This window comes from Grammomys surdaster, unplaced genomic scaffold, assembly GCF_004785775.1.
Source record: "Grammomys surdaster isolate TR1022 unplaced genomic scaffold, NIH_TR_1.0 125979, whole genome shotgun sequence".
In the NCBI taxonomy this organism is placed as follows: Eukaryota; Metazoa; Chordata; class Mammalia; order Rodentia; family Muridae; genus Grammomys; species Grammomys surdaster.
In genome coordinates, this window is record NW_021620795.1 from 3,552,140 (window position 1) to 3,569,818 (window position 17,679).

At 42.5% G+C, this 17,679-nt stretch overlaps 1 protein-coding gene across 2 annotated transcripts in view; it reads left to right on the plus strand.

Moving 5' to 3' along the window:
• The window catches only part of Erc2 (ELKS/RAB6-interacting/CAST family member 2), an 822,395-nt gene extending 810,355 nt beyond the window's left edge, over positions 1 to 12,040 (plus strand). For both annotated transcript variants that reach the window (XM_028754073.1, XM_028754072.1), the window contains one exon: positions 9,054 to 12,040. Coding sequence is in view for 1 of the 2 variants with exons in the window: in XM_028754072.1 (XP_028609905.1) it covers positions 9,054 to 9,236 (183 nt within the window). In the remaining variant the exon portion in view is untranslated. The remainder of the gene's footprint in view (positions 1 to 9,053) is intronic.
• Positions 12,041 to 17,679: the final 5,639 nt, after the last annotated feature.

A 17,679-nucleotide genomic window follows, 5' to 3' on the forward strand; every position in this document is an offset into this window, starting at 1 on the left:
TTTAAATTCTCCAAAAGGCTTATCCAGCCCTCCTACTTCCTTGCTGAAGATGACAACCATCTTTCTGTCTAGTTTAGGGAAAGTTCTCCCTTATGTACCTATGACAAGCCCATCCTAACACAGAATCCTTGTAAAGGGGTTAAAACATGTCTTCATTCTCATCTGACTTTGAAAAAACTCTATCTCAAGAACAAGCCTGTACTGGAGGGAATGGGGATTTATCACGGAGTCTTTATAGAGAATTTATAGTGAGTCTTCCTTTTCAGAGCCTGCTAAGTATACAGACCCTTCTGAGACTCTAAGAGGGGCTCTAATGTCATCTCTGTATGGCTGTATATTTTTTGTCAAGTTTTAAACCTTCTACTGTTTCTGTGTGTGTGTGTGTGTATGTGTGTGTGTGTGTATGTGTGTGTGTTCTTTAAAAGGAGCTTCCCAAATGGCATGAACTTGGAAGCACACAAAATGAAGGTGAGCTTTGCAGTATTCTTGTATTTCATTTGATCCATTTTGAATCTCATGTTCTTGCCTCTTTTGGAGATACATAGCCCCTGCTCAGTCTCCTCTCTTGGTCCTACTTGGCACTTGTAAATGGAAAAGCAGACTTATCCAGCCCACACACAGAATTCTAGGTTTCCTCTCAATTCACACTTGAACTGGAAGAATGCTTTCAGAGCTTGGGACCAGGAGATCCTGGCTCTCTCCTCTTTGAGGGCTGCCCAGCCCAGATTACACCAAGCTCAGAGAACCAAAAAATCCAAACCAGAGAGGTCCGGGAGCTCTATGTGTATAGGTTTATGTCAGTGTCTTATAAGATCTAGGATCCTGGTACTGAGGCACTCTCCAGTTCTGATTCTGTTATTCAGAAACAAGAGTAGTTGAATCAGATTTCCTAAAGATCATCAAGTCTAACTTTTTAACTCAATTCTAAGACCCTCAGGTAAGCTTCAGTGGGTCCTGAAAAAACATGTTTCACGTTAACATCCCCAGCAAGCTATGTCACAGGGCCATGGGTCATAGCAGGACCCATGGCCATTTTCTCCTGAAGATCAAGAGAAAAGGCCAGCCAAGAACTATTGCTCAGCAGTAATGCCTTGGTTGTGAATAGGCTGGGTGGGGCAGGAAGATGGTAGTTCTGTACACAGGCTTAGGATATTTGCACATAGGATTCCATACTCGGTGATGAAAGCTTATGGTTTCCCCCCTATGGGTAACTTAATAGCTTCCTGCAACTAGGAGGGTGTGGAAGTATGGCCCCACCCAAACAAACTTCTCCAGGATTCCCAGGGACAGTTCCCTTCTCTCCAGAGCACAGGAGTTCTGTTTGCTGAATCAGCCCCCCATCTCCAATGTCATTGGCAGCACCCCTCAAAGACTCCCAAAGCATTGTTTTGACCTGTGTGTTTTCCCGATTGGAGATGTTAGAAAATCCATGCCAAACTCTGGGTTATTTAAACTAGTTCAGAAAAGAAAGGCTCCCATCAGTTTTGACAACAAACAAAACGAGGTTTTGTTCTATCTGTTATGTTTAAAAGATTCCAGTTTCAAACTGAACACAATGTGTGGTTATTCTGTCGGCGATTTATATAGCCACAGGGGCGCCACAGTTACACACTGCATACATCATTGTATTTTTGAAATGTACTTAATGAACTTTTTTTTCTTTTCTAGTAACTACTTCATTGCCTTAAATGAATGCATTCCAATAGAATTTGTAACAAATGACCACTTTGTGTTTGCGTTAATGCCAAACACGTTTAACAAATTTTTAACAAGGAACCCTGGCAAAATGCCAAACTCCTAGAGGGACATGGGAGGAATGCTATAAATTTAAACTAGATTTTACCTTTTCACTTAGCTCAGCAAGTGTCTTAGGTGCCTTGCTATCTCTGCACAGCAGCCTGTCTAGTTCATGTCAGATCGCTGTATGTTTTCATTATGTTTGGTACTCGGGATTTTACCTACTTCCAGGGACTTTTAAGCCTAGGCAGCTGTATGTTAAGTAACATGAAACAGCATAGAAATAAATCTTTATTTCTGCAAAATTTTTCCTATCTTCTGTGGTGGGTTGGTAAATGCATGTATGCACATCGGTCTCTACCAAAGTATTTCAAAATACAGTGGTTCCACAGTCAGCCAATATCGAGGATCCTCACCTGGGGCTCACTGTGCTTTTCCTTGAGATATTTTAGTAATATCTGCAGTCGTTTCATTGCCATGACTGGGAGTGTGAATGTGCTATTGGTATCTAACTGTGAGAGGCCAGGGAGACTGCAAGCTGTCCTCGGTTGAGGTCAGTGCCCCATAGCAAAGAACTGGTCAGCCACAGATGTCCATAGTTTTGAGACTGAAGAGAACTGGACTACAGTCTTTCAAATGTAGGCAGACTAAGACCTTGTTTTTTGTTTTTTTTTTTTAAGAAAAAAAAAAAAGACAACAGAGCTCATTACTATTCAACCAGTGTGTTAATATTAGATGGAGCACCTCCTGCTGGTACTGAAGGGAGGACTTTGGTGTTTTTTCTTCTCATCCAGTCTGCTTTTGTGAAGAAGGTAACTCAGTTCACAATACTCTGACCCCAAATGTAAACCAACCATGGTGGCATCAGAACTTGCTGGTGGTCAATGAAGTATTGCACCCAGCATGACCATATCAGGTGCTGCCTCCTGAGAGAAGGCCACTGCCGGATCTCAGGTTCTTGGGTCCAAGGCAAGCCTACTATGTAGCATGGTGTTGCTCACCTGATTTTTTTTTGGGGGGGGGATAAAAGCCTCATGTTGCAATGGCCAGGCATTTATCAACATGTGTAATAGAGAAGTGTTGGTCCCACTAAAGTATTAAAACAAAACTTTCTGGAGTAATATGTATGCATATATTCATCCATAAAGATGTACTTAGAGATTGTTTACCACAGAAAGGTATTAGTGAAATGCTACCAATGTTAGAGACAGATTACACAAGTTGGAATGATAAGAGACAAAGACCAAGGTTTTAGAAATTCTGGCCTAAGAAGAAAAAATAATACTGAAGAGTCAAAAAGATGTAGGTTCAAAGGAGGGAATTTGACCCAAACACTCAGTTCCTCTCAGCTCAGTTTCCTCGCAGGGAGGGGCTGCTACCCAAGCAAGTCAATGTGTGGTACCCTCAGACTTGTTTGAGATCATTAATTCAGAGGTACTGGAACAGGCAGCCTGCCCCGAACATGAGCCATTAATACTCCTGACCACAATAATAATTACAAAAATAAATCCTAAGGAGACACAGCCCTGTATGCGGCCATTTCCAGGTATAGGTTGCATAACCATCTGAATGCCTTCATTTAAAATATGGGTGAGTCACACTCAGCGGGAAGACGGCAGAGATGAAATGCAGAATCCCTCTGCTGCTGCCTCCTGCAGCTCTGTCATCCTAACAGCTTCAAAATGGGGCTGGCAGGCTGGCCCTGCCCCCATCCTCACAGCCCTTTGGGTTCTGAAGTGTTACATTTTATTGCCCTGTGGAGCTGTAGGAGGCCTCTCTCAAGGTAAAATGTTGCTTTCCACTCATATTTTTGAGTTATGGCTTCAAGGTGGTTTGTGCCTATCAAGAAAATTAAATGATTTAACATAATTTGTTGCCACTTTGATCACAACAATAATAGATAAATCTTCATGAAGAAAACTAGAAATCCATTCCGTCCCATTTAAAAGACGGTAAGTCATAATACAGATGTAGTAGTTCTGCATATATATATGTATATGTATATGTATATGTATATGTATATGTATATGTATATGTATATGTATATGTATATGTATATGTATGTATATAACTGAGTTGGGCTTTCCTGTGCACAGTCACTCAGAGGAACTTTTCTGTAGGATGCCCAAGGCCCTGAAGGAACCCTCTCCTCTGCCATGGTTAATTAGTCTATCAGGGGCTGGCCTTTTATATGGGCACCATGTGTAACACGTTAGTGCATCCATGGCTGTTGTGAATGGGTGTCTGTTTTTGTACCTGGGGCACACTGCACACATTTGGGACGCACATGGAACGGAGTGGACATTAACCCAGATGTCAAAAATAGCCTGCATTTTACTACTGTTATTAAACAGTTTCCCCTTTAACCCCTCTGTGTTTACCAAAGACCCCTTTCTCTCAGCCTGTTTCTGCAAATCACTATGGAGAGGGCAGGAGAAGAAAGCCATAACCAGGCAGGTGTCTTTATTCCAAAGAAAAACAGTCTGAAGGCACATTTATGGCTAGCTGTCCTGGGGGTATCAGTCCTGGGCCAGAATCTCCCTGCTGTGCCCGACTATCCCCTTTCTCTCCTGCACCCTACCTAGAGTCAAGCCAAAGGCTGCTGTACCACCAAACAGGGATTTTTTCTTCCCAAGAAGGAGTTAGCTTTGCATTCTAATATGATACCAGTTCCACATTCTTTGGTTAAAAATGTCTAAAAAAATAAAATCTACTAGAGAAAAATTTAAATACCTTCTATGATAGACATCAATAATAATATCGATGCTTAATAATAATTCTGCTATGCGTACACTTGCAGATGTTTGTCTTTACTTCTGCTTGGGTACTTGGGTGCAAAAACGAGCTCCGAGTATATAAATAAGACGTCAATCTGCCTTTTTTTTCTCTCCCCCTATCTCCTATCCAAAATCAGAGCTATCTGCTTCCTGGTTGTCCATAATCAATGAATAAAATGTATACTTCCTGACCATAGATGCTTGCTCCCTCAGGGCACAAAGATTGAAAACCTTGCTCATGTGTCAGTTTGTATGTCTGCATATGTCTGTCTCCCCATGAGAGTACAGGTTCAATGAGCATGTGAGCTTTGTCTGTGTTCTTCATTATCACTGTCACCAGTGCCAGGCACATTGCCCATGTGCACCTCCATAGAGAAAGAGGACAGAATCACCCAAAGGTATGGTTGAGACAGAGGTTTGTATTGTAGATATGAGGCCACAGTACAGACAGAGGCATGTGGAAGAGTCTGGAGCAGAGAGAAAAAGAAGTAGGCTAAATATGACCAGCATAATGGACTGGGCCATGGTGGATGGGTGGATGCTGGGGCCGGGCAGGTAAGGAGAGAGGAAGGAGGGAGAGGAAAGAGAGACAGAGAAACAATGAGAAAAAGAGACAGAGCAAAAAACAGCATGTAGCCAAAATAGCAGGGTTATCTAAGAGGGAGAAGCTGTGGGAGGGAAGCTCCAAGCTGGAGAACTCTGGGTAGGGGTCATGTTGAGGAGCCAGGGTGGCTGCATGGACTCTGTAACAGGTATTTGTGATGTTGAGAGAGCCTGGATACCAGCATGCGCATGCGCTTTGGTATGCTAATGAGCTCCCTGACAGAAGTCCAGAAGGTCTCTTCTGCTTTCCGTATAGCTTTTCATACAACCCAAATCAAAGCAGCCATTAGAGGACTCGAAAGGGGGAGACTCTTGGAGTAGTGGGCTCCAGACTCCTTCAGCTTGCTAGCTGACTCCTCTTGCTTGTGGGCCTAGGCCTGAGGTTCTTCCTGCTTGCTGGCTGTCAGCTGTGCTGTGGAGAGGCTCATTGCCTAAGGCATCAGTTCTCAACCTGTGGGTCATGACCCCTTTTAGGAGTTGAGCGACCCTTTCACAGGGGTCACATAATCAGAGATCCTGCATATCAGATATTTACATTACAATTCATAACAGGAGCAAAATTACTGTTACAAAGTAGCAATGGAATAATTTTACAGCTGCAGGTCACCACAATATGAGGAACTGGTAAAGGGTCGCAGCATTGGACAGGATGAGAATCACTCTTAAAGGAAGCTGTCGTTCCTCAGGCCCATGGCTCTCTTCTCTCAGCACAGGTTTCACACAGGAATTTCTCTTTTGTAAGGTTGACAGAAGAAAAAGATATGCTAATGAAGGGTCCCTGTCCTGAAGCTACTTCTGTTTGGGCAAACTTCCTGAATATTCGTCTAAACCAAACTGTTTAGTAGCTCTAGTTGGGTTACTATTATCATGGTCTACTGTAGTTCACTCCAAAACCCAGGGGTTAGGATGGAAAGGCTTGTTCCAGGGGAGGCTGGGTAGGGAAGACATTTTAGAACTTACTCTAATCTTTAGTATCTGTGGAATGAAAGAGAAATCACCCTGTTCCAGGAACTGCATAAAACTTGGGGTGCAGGATGAGAAAGAGCAGCCTGCCCTCGCCCTCACTGAGCTTACCATCTGGGCTATAAGTGACCAGGGAGATAAAATGGCAAGCTGTGTCTATAACGCTGAGTTTCTTAGTAGTCGAATGTTTAAAGTGACAAGAAGCGAGTAGAGTTTAGGGCAGTGGATTTTACTGGAATCAGTACATCCAAAGTATTTTGACATGAAGTCAGTATCATCTGAAATTGTTCCTGAGATAGTGTACATTCCTTTTTCCACATTAAATCTTCAAAATCTGGTACACATTTCACACTTTAAGCATGTCTCAATTTGAATTAGACATGTTTTGAACGTTCAGTGGCCACATGAGGCCAGCCACTACCATACTGGGCAAGGCAAGTACAGGCAATTCACAGTAAGGGGGCCATACAGGAGACTTCCTGGCTTGCACACCATCTAAGCTGAGAATGAGGAGTAAAGAGGGATCAGTCCACTGGAGAAATGATCTAAGTGTATATGGACAATCAGGAGAAGAGCCATGTAGTGTTGCCAAAGGCTACAGCATGGAGAAACTGAAAGGCAGAGCATCAGGGCAGACAGAACCTACAGGAGACCTTGCCAGCCTGGCCACAGGTCCTCCATCTTGCCAAATACAGCAGGATTGCAAAGAGCTATGAACAAGGTCGGCACACCAGAAACAGCTGTGCATCAGAGTGGCAATCACTAGGACAGTAGAGCTGTCAACTGCCCCAGAGCACAGAGCTGGCACTTGCAAGAGACTACTGGAGAGGTTAGGGGCAGCTACTTGGGGCATCCATGTGACGGAGGATCAGCCAAGTTGGGAATAGTCTTACAGTGGGGAGTGGCCTGGTCGCCGTTGTTGGAAGGCTGGATCCCATTTTAAATGTTTTGAAAGTACATTCTCGCTTGTGTCTCAAGGAGTGGTGATCTCTATTTGTAACTGCTGGCAATGTTCTGTCAAGTTTCGTTTGGTTTATTTCCTCCAGACTCATCTAAGCCTCTTGGTGAATAGGCTATTTTGTTGAAGGGTGGCAACATTTTAAAAAATAATCATTTTATTTGCAAACTAAACTGTTTACATGGTAGACTGTTAAAGATAGTTCTCTGACTATATCCATGAGACTGGTTATTTTTGTTGTCTTTCCAATGAAAAAAATCAAGAAGCATTGCAGGGCCTCAAAGATATAGCCGAAGACGTATTTGGCATAAGGGCTCTGAGGTAGTCCTCACTAAATGTGTTAACAGGTACGAGACTTGTTCTTTCTGCTGTTTACATCTTTTTTTTTTCTAATTGGCATTTAAAAATCAATATTTAAACCATCAGGAATTGTTTAATTATTAATTATCATGATTAATAAATAATTGAGATGTTCTATGTTTATATTACAGAATTGATAAATAACAAATCAATATTAATTAAATCATTGCAATTTAATTTAATTATCTATTATCAATTATTACCTTTCCCCAAGCAGAACACTGTGGTCTCGAGACTTGTGTTCTGCTCTGTGACCTGGTACCCAGCTGGAAACCTATCTCACAACTGAATAAACAATTGTTCTCTGCTACTTTATCTTGGAAAAGTATCAAGGACATTGGACATCAACCATAATTATTATTCACTTAGTTCCCCATCTGTAAAGAAAACAACCTGTGCGTTTTAATACTACCTCAGGTTTCCCTTTCTCTTTTCATTATATGGCCTTTTAATACATTGGTCAGCCCTTTAAAGGGATGATTAAGGAATGCTTAGCACACGAAAGAATGAGAGCTATGCAGAGCTCATGAAGCAGAAAGCGTGCTCAGACTTACAATTTTCATACAAAGTTTGCAGAGATTTTATTTGCCAGGGTGAGTAATATGATCTGCCCTAGAAACTCCCTAAATTTCTGGCTCTGCAAAAGTCATTTGTGTGTGTGTGTGTGTGTGTGTGTGTGTGTGTGTGTGCCCTGATTCAAGTTTTTTAACCAGACTCCTCGAAGTATGATTTAGCTGAGTTCATCCAAGCCTTTCCTTCTATCAACACTGCTTAAGGATGCCCCGAAATGGATGCTTATCTGAGCACACCAAGAGATCTTTGACTTTCTCATCAGCAGGTGGGACTTGGGCAGACCTGTGCATCAACTGCCAAACCAGACATACAAGGGTAGATATCAAAAGCGATGTGTAGGGCAAGCCATGGTGGGACACGCTCACAGGGATCATAAATTCAATCAGCCCAGGCCATAATGCAAGAACCTGTCTCAGAAAGTAAAAATGAGATAAAAAGTGTGGGTGCATGCATGCGTGTGTGTGTGTGTGCGTGTGTGCCTGGTGCATACTTGCACTCTCCCTTGCCTGCCACAGTCTTCAGATACCCACACTGTGTCTGTACACTGGAAACAACCAGCCTTCCAAGGGCGTCTGAACGATCATGACACAGTTGAGCATGCACATAGAAGATGGCCACAGCTGCAGCTTCAGTAGCCGTATGATATATGCCACCACATTTTGCTTATCCACTCATTTGTTGACAGACACTTTGGGCTGTTGTGAATAATGACACTTGGAGTGCTTGTGCACGTGGAGAGTCTGTTTGAGCTCAGATTTTTGGGTTTCTTTGCTTGTATACATATGAATGGAACTGCCAGCTCCTACAGTCACGGCATGCTTTACAGTTCTTTGAAATTGTTGCTGTCACATGTTTATAAGTGACTGTTAAAGCTTTTGGCACATTGACTGCCTTTCCGATTCTAATCTCTCTGAGTTGAGTTAAAAGAAAAGCAAAACCGTAATCATTGTGGAAAATGTGACTCCAACCAATGAGAGTGATCGTGATGAGGGTAGGGAGAGGGTAGGAGAGCCTTTGCCCTGGGATGGCAGATATCACCATCAGTGTCTTTCCCTGTTAAATCATGTGCTTTCTCGTTGCAGCTGTCAGAAGGGTTGGCTAAAAGGATAGCTCAGCACTGCAGCAATATCCTGATAATCTATTGCAGCCTGACTCTCTTCAGTGTCCACCAGCAGCCGCAGCAGCAGGTCCGAAAAGAAGGGGAGTTTTCGCCTTCACTTTCCTGCTCGATTCTGTTCTCCTCGATTGTCCGGCTTTGGGTGTAAGGGAAAGACAGAGTATGAAGAAGGAGAAAAATGACAGCCCCTTCCTTTCCTACCGAGGATTTGGACCTTTACGAAGTGAGCATCTCTGAGGAAAGCTGCGTAATGAGCGTTGTATTCCTGTTGCTTCGTCTCTTGGATACATGGGCACTGCATGGGATTCAGAGTGTGGATTCAGCTTCGTTTGGACAGCTAGCTCTGTCTCCCATTGTCCTGCGGGTCAGTCTAAGTGGTCCTAACACATTAGGTTACCAGACAATCTAAGCTCGCAGTGAACAAGTGCTGCTGGTGGTGTTTGTATACCACGGTGCATGGAGTGTTTGACAAAGAAAACAAAAGACCAAAAATCGAGAGCCTTCACCCTCCTCCGTTTCTTTAATCTGTGGGTTAAGGAGCCACATTGAATGGTATTATCAGTAGTTACCTCTGGGCCAGGTTGGAAATGAAATCAATTTTTTTAAACCACTAATAACTTGCCAAGAAATCGCCTTATGAGAACATGGTGTGTGTCTCTGACAGTGCATGGCACATCTAAATTGGTCATTCATAATTTTATTTGTCCTGCTCATGTACCAGAGAATGACAAAAGCCTGAGGCACCTGCATATCCACTCCACATGCTCCTTGAACCCTTCGGCTGGGACATGACCTAGCCTCAGGCTCTTCTCCTTCTCATACATGCAGGTCTCCATGCCGAAGCTGAGGTTCATTCATGTTTCAAGAGCCAAATGCCGTGCAAGCAGTGTGAGCCTGGGTCTTTTGTAAATGAAGGGTCATTTCTCATTCTTTTTTTGTTTTTGTTTTTGTTTTGTTTTGTTTTTGGTTTTTTTTGTTGTTTTAAGAAAATGTCTCCAACATGAATTTCAAAGCATTTTCAGCATCAGACATGAAAACATTGATGAATGAAGAATAATCACAAAAGCTGTATGTCTGTAAATAGCATTATACAACCTGTGTGGATACAGAGTCCTTATCTTAGAGCACATGCCAGGGGAAGAGACCTCACTCCAAGGTCTTTTGCATACAGTGACAAGGTACTAAGGAGAATTCAACTCCTGCTGCTTCCTCTGAAGATTAAAAAGTATTAGTCCTTACAACTTCGTAAAAAACACAACTGAGCCTGGTAAATGTGCAGCTCTTGTACTGACCCATTTTCTTGTCAATGGGAGAAACCCTCCCACCCACCTGCATTCCTAAAGGACAAACAATGAATTTAAGCATGAGTGGCCTTAATAAATACCATTGTCTTTCTTTGCTGCTGTGGAAAGGGTTCTAAGCAGAAGTTGCTGAAATCTTGCATTGACTCTAATCATTATTACTTTCCAAAATGTTGGTGCAATTAACTCTGGACCTCTCTCATGAGCCATAGAGATATTTAAAAGACAAACCCCTTATTTGCTGGGGAAAGGAAACTGTCCCTGGGCTGCACCCTTTATTCCTGGTGCACCGGGGGTAATGCATTCAAGTCGGTTTCTTGCTTTGGACTTCATTCTTGTCAGTAAATAGTGACCTGTGTAAAGCTTATGTTTACATAAATGATCCAAATACATTCATGTTTAAAAAGTTTGTCCTTTAACTATAAAAAGGATTTTGGTCTTTGTTACAGAAGGGAGCAGACTTCTTTGCAAGTTTATTTAGTACAATTTGGCAGAGGGTTGCAGTGAAAACCCAAGCCACAGACCAGTCCCTTGGTAAGGTGTGGATGTGGTCAGAGAAGTCCTCACATCCTCCAGCCACCAGGTCCTGGCCTGAACTCTGCAACTAAATACTTGAAATTGGTAGTAGGGGAACCAGTATGCTAAGCAGGGTCGGTGAAATAGCAGCAAACTGATCAGCTCTGTGTAGTTAGCTGTCTTTACACTCGTGCCAATTTTGACACAGCTGATGTTTGGGGATCATTTCTTCTCCCCACTTTTGTGGGTTGAAAGTATTACCGATCTTACTTTCATGCAAGCATAGCACTCCGTCCCTGCAAAATCAAATTCTATCTAGGACAGCGTCTTTCCCCATTTTGTGTAACATTCTCCGATAATTGCGGGGTCACAACAAAAACATCCCTTTCCACGCATTGAAAATAGTGTCTGGGTTTACAACAAACACTGTGTTGTTCAGCAGATATTTCCTTTGTGAAACCTTTAGCAGGTTCCCTTCTAATCATAGTGTAGTTGAAATTAAACAAACAAACAAACAAACAAACAAAAAGTTTGGGCTAACAATTTAGGAGAAGTTGGTCTAAGTCTTACCTTGTGCAAAAGCAGGCTTGTATTTATACCCTATTTGATTTCTATATACAGTCTCAATTTTGTATTTAATGATTTTTGTGTATTAAGTATGCACGTTCACAGCGTGTCAACTTTCATTTGGAAGTGGGTTTTGTTTTTTAAACAGTGTTTATGATGAGCCCTTAAGCGTATTGACATAAGCTCTCGCTGCACTGTCTTTGTGTAGAGCGCTGTTTGAATGCTGCCAAGGGTCCGTGTATCTAATTCCCCGAGACCCTTGTTTGATAGTGCTTCTTGTAATATTTCTTCAAGTGAGTGGCATGTGGGTTGTGATATTGATCCATGTGATTATGGACATCGATATGAAAAAAAATTAAAAAAATAAAAATAAATAAATAAAATTAAGGAACCCTCGAAACTACCAACGGGCATGTATCAGCCAGTCATTGTAACCTCGTGTCTAGTAGAAATAACCATGTACAAGATATGTACAGCTCATAACTTTGTTATTGTGTGTATGAGGAGTACTTTGTGCCGATTGTCTTATTTATATTCATCAAATAAACCTTGTTTCTTTCCGAAGTGAGTTCATCCCATCTTTCACAAATATGGCATAGAACTGTTTCTAACTCTTGCAGGGGCAGGAGTGGGAATCCTGGTTACAGTTTGAAGAACATATAGGCCAAAAGAAGAAAAGGAGAGGGGGAAGAGAGGAAGGAAAGTCATTGTCTCCCTTAACTTGAAAGGCCAAGATGGACAGCTGGACATACAAATTCAGTTCAGGAAGTTAGATCAAGGGCCAGCTCCTCCATATTCCGGAACTCTCCCGTTCCTGTATTTTTACCTGCACCCTCCATGTTCCCTGTCTTTCTTCTTCCTCTTCTGCCTCTCCTCATTCCTCCCTTTCCTCCCTCTCCTCCTTTGCATCCCTTACTGTGCTGGTGGCTTTAGTGTCTGCTGCATTCTCTCCTTGGTAACAGAGATGTCTCTGAGCATTCGGGGTTTCAAGAGAAGACCTTTACCTTTTCAGTATCTACAGGTGTCTCCAGGAGGGAAAGACACTTCAGCTCTGTTTAGATCTTGAATCCTTCCTTTTGTGTGGGAGCTGAGAGGGTGAGGCTATGCAGTGGACAGGCAGCTGAATTGCCTGTAGGAAGGAAGTTCCTAATGGGAAAGCATGATTGCCTTCTAGGAAAGAGATGGAAAATGTAGGAAGAAAAAATAATGACCAGCACTGCCACCACTGGAATGTACACAGTCACCCATGTGCAGACACAGTGCCCTTTGCATCTTGAATTGGACCATAGACAGACCATGCCTCTTCACAAAGATAGCTTCTTGCTATATCTCCATTTTAAGCCTGCAGAACCAGGTCCTGCTTCTTCTAAAGCTTTGAGTTACATTATCACAATGAAAATTCCACTTCTTACCAAGAGTGAAATCATTGAGTGGTTGCTAGAAAAAGCTGTGTTTTACCAGACAGAGAAACTGAGGCTGGGTCATAAATGACTGATCTAGACAGATGTGATAAACTTATAGCCATCCAAGACAGGAATTTGTATCCCTGGGAGGCTGTTTGGGAAGGAGAAAAGAAGACTAAGGTCTTCCTCCAGTTGATCCTTGACAACATGGGAAATACCTTTGGCTTCCACACTTTAGGTTGATGGGTTTGACAGTCAGGTTCTTTGCGAGCCTGTTTGTTCTTTTTATTTTATTGTCTTTGTAGAAAGAAATTTCTGTCAGAAAAGTATTTCTTACATCATAGACTTGCTGAAGCAACCAGCACTTATTCAGGACCACTTATGGTCCAGCTGGCCAGCGGGAACCCCTACATCTTAACCAATGAACCCAGCCCCTGGGTGAGAAAGACACTCTGAATCTCCAACTCCTGGAGGCCTCTAGATTTAGAAACACTTGTGGTTGGGCCTTCGAGTTTCCCATGACTGCCTCTACCATCTGTGAACTGCTCTTACAGAGGACCAGATCCTGGATCCAGATCCACAGTCCTACTGGTGATAGTAAATATAGATAGTAAATAATTGAACCATGCTGAGGTTTGCCTAGGATCTAGGCTGTGAAACTGAGCATCTATTCTGACCCACTCTGGCCATAGCTCTGTGAGGTAAGTACTATCCTGATCCACATTTCACCTTAGACAGAAGAAGGCCTGCAGACATGACCAGATACAGTACTGATAGAGTACTTATTACTTAGTGCCACATCGTGCTAAATGCTATGCCTATGCGAACTTACTTATCCTCACCACAATTCCATAAGGCAGGTGCTTTTATGATTTCATTTTAGAGACTAGTAAAAAGTCACAGAACTAATGTGTATTGCTCAGGGTTTCCCAGGCTTGAACACAGTGCTAGCAAGAGCCCTTGATTAGGAGGGGGTACATTGATCCCCAAGTCAAGTCTCTATCAGAAAGGGAAACTGACAATATTCAACAGGAGGTCCTAAGCCTAAACCTAGGGTCTCTCTTGTTCTGATTTGGAAGACTTCTAAAATATCCCCAACGGAATAGCCACAAACCATTTCTAGAGCCCACTTTGGTCTCTGGCTTTTAGGAAGCCCTCACAGCAGTGTAGAGGTCTAGTGGTGTAGTGTAGCATAAACTGTATTTGTAAGAGGACCCGTTACACAGAGCTTACACATGGCCCCATGGCCACAGATATTCGGTTTTCTTGAGTGTTAAGATGATAACTTCATGATGCATATGTCACTCCTTGCAATAACACTACATGTTAGAGATGAAGTGCACGCTTTATTCAGATTCCCTTGGTGTTAGCCTCATGTCTCTTTTCTGTTTTCATCTAGTGGACCACGCTAATTTAACTGTCATGCTGCCTAAGTTCATATCACTGAGACTGTCCTTTATGACCTTGACTGCTTTGGAGGTCACTAGATGAGTATATTGTAGGGTTCTTTCTGTTGGGGTTTAGCTATTCTCTTTTGTTCAGACTTAGTCTGGAGAACTCAGGGCCTACTGGGAGGAAGGCCACAGAGTTGATAAATAGCCATCTTTAGAGCAGCTTATCAAGGAGGGCCCATACTTGCAACATGACTTAACACAGTTGATACTGGCCTTGCCCTGTTGGCCAGGTCAATGTTTGTCATTCTTTTGCCACCAAGGTCGTTATTGTCCTCCCACTGTGTTGGACTTTTAAAGCATAGAATCTAGGGGCAGAGAAACAGCTAGGTAAGCATGGGGACCTGAGTTTGGATCCCCAGCAGCCAGGTAAAAAGCTGGGTGTTAATGGCACCTTAACACCAGCATTGGGAAGCAGAAACAAGAGGATCTCAGGTCTTGCTGACCCACAGTTCTAGCCATCTATGAGCTCTGCATTCAGTGAGAGATCCTGCCTCAAAAAATAAAACAGAGTGATAGAGAGGAAGATGCCTGAGGCAACTTATGGCCTTCTTACAGGCTTATGCACATCCACACGAACATATATGTGTACCATATGTACAGGGTACAGAGATAAAACGATTAACTCTCTGCCTTAGAATGTTTTGGTGGCGATGTGGAAGGTTCAGTAGCTAGAGGGTTATTTTTTAAATTCCAGTGTTTTAGGAGCAATATCTTTCTACCAATGGCTTCATTGCTTGGCTAGATTTTCACTTTTGGGAGAAGGCACATCTCCTACCTCCAGTCCTCTCTCCACTTAGATCATGTGTGTATCTATGACAGAAACAGCCAGTGTAAGAGGAGTAGACCCCTTTCTGACAGCAGAGTAGAGCCAGAATTTCTAGTTTAAAAACACCGAATCTGCTAGAGCCTTCCTCCTCTTCCTCCTCCTCCTCCTCCTCCTCCTCTTCCTCCTTCTCCTCTTCTTCTAGGACAAAAAAGTGTCATGAATAACAGTAAATTCACAAGTGAGCATTGTGGCACACACCTGTATCCAAAGTACTTGGAATGTTGAGGCAAGGAGTTTGTAAGCTCAAGCCACACATGGGCTATATAATTAAACAAACACACATATGCATACTCATACACATAATACAATTTTTTTCCTGGGCACTCTTAGTCCTACAGGTAAGAACTCAGATATTATACATCTCTGTGATGGGGGAAGATTCATTATCTTTTTGCTAAGGATGGAGTCCCCTGCTCAAGGTATAAACCATTGAAAAGGGTCTTTATAATAAACACCAAATAAGAACAAGAACAGAGTGCCAGGAGGCAGACAACAAATGCAAATAGTGAAGAGGAAAGTTCATAGCAAAGTGTATTGCATTAGACTGCAACTTCCAGAGAAGACCACATCTCAGTTTAACCGCGTGAGACCAGCAAACCGAATGGTTGCTCCAGAGTCGCTACTGTGTTGCTATTTTTTTTTTTTTTTTGTATTTGCTTTAGGAGAAAGTATGTCGCATTATGACTGAATCTAGCCTCTATTCTGGTTAGAGCCAACAAGAACAACGTAACTCCTTACTGGCGCCATGGAGTATGAAGGGAGTACTCTAAACAGTGTTAGGGGTGTGCTTGGAGTAGTAGGGTGTCTTCCTGTTTAGTTGCTAAGGAGCTACTGAGGTATCTACCCACCATCAGAGGGACTGTAGCAAATAGATGACTCCAGACCAATTGCTCTACAGAGGAAACTGTTGCCACGTGCCATAATATGACAACATCTCATATAATCTTGGACAGAAAGGAACCTTCCATCTCATTTACTCAGGTAAACCTCAGAAAAAGTCAAGATCCACCTGAGGGCATAAGAATCTGAATCCTTAGCCCAGAAACCATTTACAAGTTAGGCTTATTTTGTGAAAATTCATCATGTAACAACATACTTCTCCACCTTTTGAGTATGTTTTTCCTCATGTAAAAGGTTTGCCCTAAGAAATGTTAATGCCAGTATGCACGTTTTCATACCACAGATGTCAGAAAAGCAGGTAGTAAATCTAAGCTTCAAGCATTTCTTGTTTGACCTGCAGAGTTGCAACCTGAAACTGGAAGAACTGGGAATTAAGGCTGCATCTTCTGGTAGTGATGGACTGGTAAGCATGGGACCATAGGTTCAGTCCCCAGTAATTGAAAACCTGAGGCACTACCCAGATTAAACAGAATTAAAGACGCATAACCACAGCGTCCTGTATGATTCTTGATGGGACTGTGGACCACCTATTGAGACAGGCATCAGAATTTGAAAAGGACTTGAGATTGGATGGCACTATTGTATCAAGATGGTTTCCTTATTTGAATATTACTGATACAGAGATGGTCGTGTTTAGGAGAAATGTCTGGTGGGGAGTTTAGAATGTTTGTTAGCTTATGGTTTCTTGGCTCAAGGAGTTGATAATAAGGTATGTATATACTGACATAAAAGGGAGAAAGCCTAAGGCTCTGGTGCAGTGACATTCAAAAGGACACATAGATGCTCTCCCAGCTTTTCAGTGAGTTTGAAGTTGCTTCAAAATAAACTGTTTTAAAATTAATTTTGGAAAGAGTAGTCATGGAGGGCTCTGAGTCTAGGAGGGTGGGAAGCCATGTCCATCCCTCCATTGTCCTCCCTGTCCTCTAGAATTTGACACCTGGCCAAGCCCACCCATTGTGTTGCCTGCCTGCATCTGAGTGGGCCTGAGTTTACAACCCTCTTTAGAATTCCAATTCTACTGCATGCCAAACAATTCAGCGCTGGCCTACCCTGTGGAGTAGCTGCTGGTTTGCTTTTTTTCTTTTTACTTTTTGGTTTTGTTTTGGTTTTTTCTTTTTTCATCCTAAAATTATCACTCAGACCTATCAGTTGTTTTATTACAAAAAATAATCATAATAAAAGAGTCAAATGAACAGTTCACACAATGCCAGCTACAATGTTAGGTCATGAACAAAGATGGAGATAATAGCTATTATTAGCAGTAATAGATCATAAATAATAACATGCAGTGAAATTACGTTGCTGGTCACTGGCTCACTCCCAGCCGTTCTCTCCCAAGAGCTGCTGGAGCTGGTCCTTGTTCACATGCCATTTGCCACGTCAGGGTTTTCCTCAACCATGCTTAATAACCAGTTTCCAGATCTGGATATTGGGGGCTGTAAATTTCCCTGGTGACTGTTGCCAATGACAGGGAAGGAAAGACTCGTGTAATTACCACTTGTACTACCACAGAGCACATGAACTCAAGTCAAGAGCAAGGATTTGGAACAATAAAACACTGAGGTTGAAACAAGTAGGGGGGGAAATCTGCTCGACTTACATGATAAGGAATGTGAGCTTGCTT